Source organism: Colossoma macropomum, unplaced genomic scaffold (assembly GCF_904425465.1).
Source record: "Colossoma macropomum unplaced genomic scaffold, Colossoma_macropomum, whole genome shotgun sequence".
Classification (NCBI taxonomy): Eukaryota; Metazoa; Chordata; class Actinopteri; order Characiformes; family Serrasalmidae; genus Colossoma; species Colossoma macropomum.
In genome coordinates this window covers 26,796,026-26,806,760 of record NW_023494785.1, presented here as the reverse complement: position 1 = coordinate 26,806,760, position 10,735 = coordinate 26,796,026, and the positions used below count along the sequence as shown (strand labels likewise).

The 10,735-nt window shown below is 38.6% G+C and overlaps 1 protein-coding gene across 2 annotated transcripts; it reads right to left on the bottom strand.

The window, feature by feature from the left end:
- Positions 1-203: 203 nt before the first annotated feature.
- On the bottom strand, positions 204-6,223 carry LOC118820660 (complement C1s subcomponent-like). 2 transcript variants are annotated; one of them, XM_036589055.1, is made up of 6 exons: positions 4,700-6,222; positions 4,204-4,399; positions 3,875-4,055; positions 2,426-2,557; positions 2,244-2,327; positions 204-1,147 (listed from the first exon to the last, which is right to left on the bottom strand). In XM_036589055.1, the coding sequence occupies exons 1-6, from the start codon at positions 4,801-4,803 to the stop codon at positions 384-386; spliced, it is 1,461 nt and encodes a 486-aa protein (XP_036444948.1). In that variant the 5' UTR covers positions 4,804-6,222; the 3' UTR covers positions 204-383. The 2 variants fall into 2 exon arrangements, with proteins under 2 accessions (XP_036444948.1, XP_036444957.1); XM_036589064.1 differs by lacking the exon at positions 2,244-2,327 and having other exon boundaries at positions 4,700-6,223.
- Positions 6,224-10,735: the final 4,512 nt, after the last annotated feature.

The window sequence follows — 10,735 nt, the reverse complement described above, 5'->3', positions numbered from 1 at the left end:
CCTTTGAGTACTTTTCCATACAATGCCCTGCATGTAGCTGTCCACACCACATGTATTTTAAAACTGTGTTTTAGGCCAAAAATTAAAACTAAACTAAAAAGGTTTATGCATAAAAAAATGTTTTCATTTAACCCAATCCCAAGAGGGATTCAGAGGATTTATAATGAGTGAGTATAATGAATGATTTTTTACATTCACACAAATGGAATCCTGAAAAAAAGCTTTTAATAAGTTTTAAAATGTTCTACATTTCAAGATTTTGAGAAATCACATGAATATGAGTAATTTCAATAGGTCTGTGACTGGATCTCAGATCACTTGCTGTAAAATCTCAGATTTAATCTGTGGTTACTCATGGAGGGAACATGCTGATGAAGCTGGTGTTAGTTGTTCTCCATGGTTTCTCTGATCCAGTCCAGGTAGTTCTCCACTTTGGTGTAATAGCCTTTAAAGTTTTTATCTCCACATTTAGCAGGACCCCATGACACGATACCTTTGAGTCGGTAGGGTGTTTCTGGAGACCCTCTTCCCAACAGTGGAATTACCAGTGGCCCACCACTGTCACCTTTACAGGTATCCACATCTTCATCATCTCCTCCAGCACAGAACATATTATCAGTGACCTTCAGAGTGGTGCTAAAACAAGGAACTTCTGAATATTCTTTCACAGGACCATGCTGCAAAAATCTACTCCTTAAAGGATTCTTCGATGTTCCTCCAAACCCTGAGACTGTTCCTGACTTTCCCTCCATCACCGGCCCGTTTGATTTCTCTGGCAGACACACTGGCAGGACATTGGTACTGAGTGGCACTCTGGCAGACATCTTCACTAGAGCAATGTCATTATCATAGTTTGTTTGCACTGGGCTCTCCACTTTATAGCCTGGATGAATTATGATCTTCTCAGTTTCCATTTTAACTGCATTTTGGTCTAGGCCATCAATCATTCCTCCATAGAACAGCAGTGTTTTTGTTTGCTGTCCATCCACAACAGTAGCTGCTGTAATAGCCCAGCGGTCACTAATTAGAGAGGCACCTCCTCGATTCGGTTGTTTTGTCAGAAGTTGCCAGGGAATTTGTCCCAGTTTAGCATCCTGTCCTCCAAAAACCCTTCCAGCAGAAAAGGTCTGTTTATTCATGCCACATACTGATAGAAGGATGCAGAGAACAGGAAAGAGAGAGACAAAAAGTGAGACACTTTAAGAATACCTCTTTGGGTTGTAATGCATGCACGAGGCTGGACATAAACTACACGAGAAAGACAGAGATTTAGACATGCCACATACTGATAGAAGGAGGTGGTAGAAGGGGGGAAGAATGCACTGACAGAGAGATTTATGAGGTTAAATAAATAAAGTTAGTTCCAGTGATAGGAGACTCATGGTTCTAACACACTTCTCTTTTAATCATGAACGGTTTCATTACGAGACAAATCAGTGCTACATCACAACAATAGAGAACTTCCTATGTACCAATCCTGATACTTGTTTGAGAGTTATTAGTTTTTGAGAAAAAGAGAACTTTTTAGTGGTCTTATGATGAAACATCTAAACACTGGGATAGTGTGTACCTCTACATGTTCGTTATTAAATACTGGTGAACTATAAATTCCAGACTGCATGGGGTTCATTTTTTGTGTTTAATCATGAGAATGCACCAGCCATTTATTTCACTGCAGTCTTTAATGAAAAAAATGTAACTTCATAAGCAGCCTGTATTTTTTCTGCTATGTTAATGTTAATAGCTGTTACTTTAGCGGCAATGCATTCCCTGAGTTTCAAATCACTTTTAGCAGCTCTACCAGCTTTTAATAGCTGGAAAACAGGAAAAACTTAAACCTAAACCAGTATGTTTTTGGGTACCCGTTTCCTGGCTGTAGATGAGAATGATGGAATTTTTTTACTCTAAAAAGTCTTACAGTCATGGCTAGCTGGTCTGAGGTGATACCCAGTAATGTTAGCGTGCTTTTCACTGCAGCAAAATCACACTGAAACACAGCCAAAGCATGGCAACATTTATTAATGGTTAATGAACATAAAATTAGAAGATTTGGGGTTCTGTTTGGTCTATTAGCTGATGATTTGCATCAGGTGTGTAATGAGTTGAAATAAGTCATATTATAGCACTGATAATGCTACTCTGCATTCTGGGAAGGAGCTACATTATGTAATTGTAGTAATAGTGGCCAGTGAGTGGAGATACAGTAGGTCTTAATGATAAAGTAGATTTAAGTGTAGGTATACCTGGGACACAATGTGGTGCATTCTGGGAATGATTCTGTCCCCTTTCAGATATCCAGTTACCATTAGCATCACAAGTAAAGTTAGCTGACAAAAAATAGAAAAAATAAGAACCATAACTTTCTCAGCACATTATTTATACATGGACTGACAGACACACACACACAAATCTGCACAGTGTTTACCATCTCCATCCAGCTTGTAGTACTCTGATAGACACTTGAAGCTGATGTTTTGCTTGTATGTTGTAAGTAGACTCTCCTCTGTTAGGGCTATCAGATCTGGATCTGCAATCTCAGGAATCCCACAGTCCACCACTGGAGGGGGAAACACAGAAAAAATTATATGACTGAAATCATAAACAAATGTCCAGTTTTTAACACTTCAGAAAATCTGAAAGCTTATTCATGTATTGTTTAAGGGAAGAGTAAGCATATGATATTTTTGGAATGGCATAAAGCACAATAATTATGTTCCAGAGTAAGCATTACCCAAGATGGTTTAGATAAAGGTAATGAATGGATCTGCTACACTGCAGGTTTGGCCTTAGCCACTAGGAGATCTCAATAGCTCACATGTCAATGAAAGTCAAATTATATAAGAGCTTTTGTTCATCCAGTTCATCTGCAAGTTGCAATTATGCCTAGACAGAAACAACATTTAGCTTTCTGCCTAGTTCATCATTTATGTTTAGCCTCGACAATAGGACAAAAACCCAGGAGTTAAACCAGCTACATCAGGCAGTATAATATATCAAAGCACAAAACCTTTAATCAAATAATCCAGGTGTTGTGAACATGTGCAGTGTGTGAAAGTAAAGTCTTTCGAACATAATGCCCTGGATCAATTAATTTAAAGCAGAGTAGAAACTGTCATACTAACACATGAACACATTTTGCAGTGATCTACTGTGATCAGCTACAACTCAGCTACAGCTAATTAGTTCTTCAAAAAAATATAGCACCAAAAAAAAAAACCAGACCCAATTGCTCACTTCGGGTTTGCAAGCCATTTCCCAAATTCCTATTAACAATTTTCCCTTGCTTTTCCCTTCTTTTGTTTTGTCTTATTTTATTCTTCCTCTCTACTTTTATTACCAATTTTTACTCTGCCATGCCTCAGTAACCCATCATATTGTTAACAGAATCTAATACTGAGGTCCACGAGACCCATGCTTATGAGAAAACAGATGAGCGGAAAATAAAACAATAGAGAAACACTGCACTAAACTGTACCCAAGAAGACTCCTCATCAATGTCTTGACTGGCCCTTTCTTGCTCTGGCTTGACCCAGGCACCTCCCTCTAATCACCTACAACTGTTCCAATCAAAGAGTCTTCAGGTTTCATGTTTATTTCATATCTTTTCATCCATGTACTGTATCTCCTGCATTACTGGGCTGCGTGTTTTCTGTTTTTTCTTTTTCTGTAGGGTTGAGATTTCTGGACACTTTGACAGAGTTTCTTCCTGGCAGACATTCTCAACTAAGACAATGTCATGATCAAAGCTTTTCTTTTTACCAAGGTTGTCCATATCATGATTCTATCATTATGGTACATTGTTGAATGACTAAGGTCTGCCCAATGTAACAATGTCTGACAATATGCTTTATAGCAGTGTAAAAAACTGACGTACCAATTGCCTGATAGAAGACAAAGAAGCCAAGGTGCATCTGAGATCCTTGGTTTGAGCTGTCTGTCTCAAACAACAGCCAGAGATGGTTGTCTGGAGACAAGATGGGCTTGTTGCCAGGGTGATGTGTATCTGTGGACTTCTGGCCACAGAACTTCCCCAAAACTTCACCATCAAGCAAAATCTTGTTAAGAAAAAGTTTGAGTTTGTCAGAAATGCAGTACAAAAAGCGACACACAGGCCTATCATTACACAAATGAGCAAATCCACATCCATTTCCAAATCATCTATTATACATACAATTTTAACATGCAATATAAGGCACAACGCACTGTGAGGGAGTCTTTAGTGCAGTTGACAGAAGGCTCAATGTCCAGGTGGTTGAAGGTCAGCTGGATCTGGTATCCATGAGGAACTTTCAGGTACCACCGTATATAGAGATCAGCTAAGTAGGGCTCAGGAAACAGTGGGGACTGAACATGACCATACATTGCTGCCTTGCACTCACACACACTCATCCATAGCAGACTAGAGAAAGAGATCAAAATGATGTAGTAAATGCAAAAATGTTACAAAATGACTTCATAGCAAAAGCACAATAAGACACATTAAGTCAGTCATGCTCATTGAAGCATCAGTGCATAACTAGTCACACTCACCCATGACAGAATAGCAAGGTATATCTGTTCAGTCTACAATGTTCTCTGTGTGTACTTAGTGATCTTTAGAAACAGACATGGGTCTGCTATTGAATTTTTGAATTGAATTTATCCACTGTAATACAGTTTAGAGGTGGATGTCTTTGAGAAGCAAGTCCATTAAACATACCTCATTATTAGTTTTATTCTGCCCATGACGGATATGTACAGATGAAATAGGCAATCTGGAAGGTAATGTTCAATTTTCCCAGCAGTTCTGAGTTTTTCAAACATCAGAAAACACTGCAGTCTGCAAATAGAGGAGCGAACAAACCTGAGTCTAAAAGTCACTAAAAAACAAGTTGTATTTGACTTGGCTGAAACTAATTAAAGAGACAGTCAGGAGGGAGGCGTCCACAGCCAGCACATACAACCTACATGAACATTTTGGGCAGGTGCCTTTCAACTCATGCTGTTGGAAGTGAGCTGCTCTTTTTTTTTTCCAAAAATAAAGCCACCTCTGAGCTGTTTTTGATTACCATGGCCCGTGCCCTCTTCTAAAGATACTGGAATTTTTGTCATGTAATTCACAGTCCACATCATTAATGAGAATGAGGTATTAATAAAATTAACATCCAGAATGCCTGCTTGAAAAGTGGTGATCAAATACTGAAGAAAAAATATTATAACATTATTGTTTTTACAGCTATATGCGTCAGAGGGCTGATGTGACTACTGGTGTTTTTTTTCCGATTGACCTTTTGTTCAAACTTAGGCTACCTAGCAGGTAGCAATTTATGCCGTGCAAGCTACCAAATTTTAATTCAGGATAGACTCAGCTTAATATTACTACTTCCCCTTGATATGCTGATTCAGGCTTTCAAAATATCCTAATTAATTTGTAATACTGGTAACATCTGATAAGGACATTTAGACAGTTAAACTATCCTATCAATAGCTTTAACACAAGGCTGAAGTCAGCTTCCTATCCGCCAGCTTTTTGTTCAAATTTTCTGGTTCCACTTTAAATGGTGCAGTAGTTGTTATTAAAATCCCTGAAGCACCAGCATGTAGCTGCTATACTGTTTAGGGTGGAATGGGACAATTTGAACAAGAAGCTGGCAAATAGGAACTAAGTCTCATAGGTCTCTTAAAGAATTATGTAGTAACTATGTTCCTCGGAATCACTACTCATAAATTACTGATCAATTAAACATGAATTGCTCAGTAGCTGAGTCTTAATAGGTTCATGGTAAACTACTAACTGATGTAGTGTATTCCAACACTTCTAAAAGTATTGAAACACACTACACAGTGTGCCGTCTCTACAATGTAAAGGATTATATCCACTATCGTTATTCACAGAAATAGGTGTCCTCGAAGAAGGTGGAAGGCACCACACCACACTGTACTGTCTGGTGTCCCTCATGTGCTTGTTTTGATCAGAAACCTTAAAAGGCTAATGCACATCTACACATTTGGCAGTATGAACCAAATCATACATCAGCCTACAAATGGGGCAAGGTGAGCCTAAGAGAGGGCTCACAGAAATGTATAGCTGTGTATGTGTCCTGCCTTCAAATTCACTTGATTCTAAATATTACCAAGTGATTTTGTAATTACCATCTGTTAGATCAGGCGTGTCAAACCCAACCACTAAAATGGCCATATTAAAAATCTCAACAAAGCTTTGGGCCAGTTGTGTTTTTATTTTCGTTTTACTTAACATTTTGCCATGACCCCAACTGGCCATTGTTTGTTCAAAATATGCCAAAACTACAACAGCAGAAATATGCACTGAATACTTGAACGATTCAAAAAGAATTTTAAATAAAACACTTTTTTTTTTTTACAACCCCATTTCCAAAAAAGTTGGGACGCTATGCAATACCATGAAAACAACATATCAATTGTTGAAACTGACACATTTTATTGTTTTTTGAAAAATATATGGCCATTTTGAATTTGATGCCAACAGCACATTCCAAAAAAGTTGGGACGGGGGGCATGTTTACCACTGTGTTTCATCACCTCTTCTTTTAACAACACTGTAAGCGTTTGAGAACTGAGGAAACACTGCTGTTGTTTTGAAAGTTAAATGCTTTCTTGTTCTTTTTTGTCATGTTTTTCATTTCATAATGCTCAAAATGTTATCAGTGAGTGACAGCTCTGGACTGCAAGCAGGTCAGTTTAGCACATGGACACATTTAATATGGAGCAATGCTGTTGTAATACATGTAGAATGTGGTTTTACTTTGTCTTGCTGAAATAACCCCTCTCCATCTTTACTTCTGAAAGACTCAGCCTCTCTGGAATGCTTTTTTATATATCATGTTACAGGTCCTGTTGCCAATCAACCACCAGGTGTTTTTTTTTTAGCATTACACAACTTTACCAGCCTTTTGTTGCCACCTTCCCAACTTTTTTGGAATGTGTTGTTGGCAGCAAATTCAAAATGGGCATATATTTTTCAAAAAACAATAAACTGTCTCAGTTTCAACATTTGATATGTTGTCTTTGTACTATTTTCAAGGAAATATAGGGTTTAAATCATTTGCACATCATTGCATTTTGTTTTTATTTACATTTTGCACAGCGTCCCAACTGCCCATTCGCTTAAACTAGACTCTTGGCATCTTTTTTTTTCTGGCGCTGTCTCATTGATCTTTGTAGGGGAGCGGGTGGGAGCACACATTACATTGCAATGCAAGCTGGGAATTGTAGTGCAACTCATGGTAAAATGGGCTAATATTAACAGCAAATGAAAATAATTTTGCAGGCCGAATAGGATTGTTCCACAGGCCTGACTTGGCCCGCGGGCCATGTTTTTGACACATGGGTGTAAGTCAATTAATGAGGTGTTACTGTCCTTCATTAGGAGTTAAAGATATTCTGGAAAAACATTATGAAGTGAAGCACATGGTAATTAGTAATAAACAAGGTGTTACTGTCTTCTTCATTAGAAGATAGTAATGATCAGGAACAGTATTATAAAAGTAAAACAAATGGAAATAAAAATCCCTAAACTAATGACATACTGTAAAGTTAAGTTCTTTTTATTTGTGAACAGTCAAAATTTGAGAATATTCCTGATTTGGCTCTGCCATTGAAAATAACACACCCACACAAAATGAAATCAACATCTGTTTTTACTGCTAAAGGAGAAATGTCTGAGACCTGCGACTGATCTCAGTGTGTTCTGCTAGTACATCTTTCTGTTTCATATCTAAAGCACAAAGTTTTGCTGCCCATTAGCTTTGCGAACATTAGCTAAATTAACTAGCTAGCTAGCATGCACTCATAACAGACCCTAAGCAGCAGCTTTAGGTGTAATAAAGCACTAACATGCTTATTATCGTGAAACATAACAGTAAAACGAACATCATAAAAGTCAGGCCCGGATCAACACGTTATGGATCCCTGGGCACAGATGTTTGGTGGGCCCCTACCTGGCTACCTTTTTTGTGTGGTCAGTGATTTTTAATGATATCATACCAAGTTAAACAACGTACATGCTTACTTAAGTTACCAGCTGCACTGAAGATACAGATGCAGCAGCTGTTTTGTTAAAACACACTGCACTGCTTCAGATTGACAGCATGTTGCATGTGTGTTTTCAAAGAGGCTGCTGGTGTTACCCCCTTTAAATGTGACTACCACTTTACATACATTGCATTTAGCTGCATTATCTTTAAATTTTGTAAAGTAAGCCACCACTTTTAAATGTCTTACACTTTCAGACGGGGCCAGAGAGCACATAATGACACTCAGCATTTGAAATAGTTAAGGTAATCAAGAAGCATTTGAACACTTTCATCACCCATAGCAGTGCACTAGAGTAATCCACTCTAGCACCAACCATTTGAAAATGCCTGTTATGTAGAATGAATTAACATTACACAAATACTCACAGCAGCACTGTTTGTCTGGGAGCTTATTAATATTTTGTTACTGACCAGTCAGAAACTGATATAAAATCGGATTCTTAGAATCGGATTCTTGATATCCATCCCTATTTGGCATGTGAGGAAAAGTACAGGAAGCTGAACAACTCAAATGTCTGTCCAAACAGGCTGCACAGCTTACCTGCCCTGCTCAGTGGGCCACGTGGCACAGACCAATTTGAACTGATCAGCGTGACCCACTGAGCCCAAAGTGGAACTGAATGAGTGAACTGAAAGTAGAACAAAGTAGAACATTACAAATTATATTGGTTACAGCCATTTACACAGAATCACGTGTTCCTGCATGCAGTATTTGTACTCTTATAAGTACCTGGGTTTTCACATCAACAATAGACTGGACTGGTCAGATAACACTAGTGCACTTTATAGGAAAGGCCAGAGCTGACTCTACCTGCTTAGGAGACTGAGGTCGTTTGGAGTGCAGGGGGCACTCCCTGAGGACCTTTTTCGACACTGTGGTGGCATCAGCCATCTGGGGCAGCAGCATCTCAACTGCAGACAGGAAGAGACTTGACATACTCATTAAGAGGGCCACCTCTGTCCTGGGAAGCCCCCTAGACCCAGTGCAGGTGGTGGGAGACAGGAGGATCTTAGTCAGACTAGCATCGATGCTGGAGAACAGCTCCCACCCCATGCATGAGACTCTGATAACACTGGGCAGTTCTTTCAGTTTTCCCAAGTGTGTGTAGGAGTGCTATCGCAGGTCCTTACTTCCTGCTGCTGTTAGACTGTACAACCAGCACTGCTCACAGTAGAACCCCCCACCCTCCACCCCCTTAATTATTTGCTTATTAATTCTCTTCTTGTTACTTCTTTCTTGAGTGCCTTGCTTTCCCTTTGTTGCTGTTGCACTGTGAATATCCTCGTTGTGGGACTAATAAAGGATTATTTTATCTTACCTTATCTTATCTATTTATTTTATGGCATGAACTAGTTAACTATCTGGTTAATCCACCTTGATATAGTAGGGCTTGGGTGGGGGTGAAAATTAATTCAGGATAATGAGAGGAACGATGGAAGGAAAAATGACCCATAAAGGAGTCAGTATGGTTATGAATAGGAGCTTGGGGACCCGCTCTTAGTGAGTAAATGCAGTTTGGTGGCTTTTGGGCAAAGGAAAGAATAGGGCTGGCTGGCAAAAATGAATGGGACTCTGAGGGAGGAATGAGGGAAGGAAAAATGATAAACAGATGAGTGCAGGTCAGAACATTGAATTTATGCTCAGGGGCCTGCCCTGAGATAGTATACACAAAACGGTATCTTTCGGTCAAACAGAAGTACAGAATGGTTTTAGCATTATAAAGTTACACATTGTACAGCTGTGAAACATTTTGTATTAGATTTTTCTGGTCTCAATTTTCACATGCTCTTGTATTATTAATTACTAAATTAGCTTTTTCGGAGGGGTAGGTTTATATGCAATCTTTGCCATGCTTTTTTTATATTGACACTGCCTGAACAAAACATATTTTCTCCCATATACTTTTATTCCTTTAAAGCATGTCTGTCCTTTATAGCGTAACAATTTCATGACATTCCATACAGTTTTGCTGAGTAGCTCCACTGGGACAGACTTTTGAGTTGAGTTTCCCAAGAAAATGATGCTTTGCACAAAGAAAACCGCACAAGAAAAACTGCTCTCACAAACAAGGGGAAGTAGTTCTGCAAGGAAAATCGGCCAAAGCTCAAATGTTCATTCTACTTGCTATTAAATAGGTAATCACTGTTAACTGAAATGCCCATCGTTACGTGTAACTGGGAAGAAATGTAGCTAATATGGAGGTTAAACTGTTCATGTCACTCCTGAAAAACATTTTGTCTGGGTAAAATACTTTAATTTATTCACAGTTAAAAATTAAGCCTGATTGTATCCTACTTTCTGTTGAGTTTGGCAAAAACATAGCATTTACATAAACACAACTGAGTGTTAATGAGACTAAATTGGCCTTTTTTGACTGACGTAACATTTTATCACCACCTCTGTTTGGCTGACGTACCACTGGACAACAAGGTGATGACAGTGGCGACAGTGGTGTTTATATTTTTTATCTTATTTTTTACCTTTAGTATTATTTATATTGTCTATATAGTAACAAGTAACAAACTGTAAACCTTGTCAAATAATTAACAAGTTAATTATGAATATACTGCACACTGAGTGCACCGCACAGTGTCCGAAAATTATAAATCATTATTTTTAATGGAGGTGGTTTCTGAGCCACTCAGCATTTTGCCATAATTAGATTAAATTAAAGCCATTT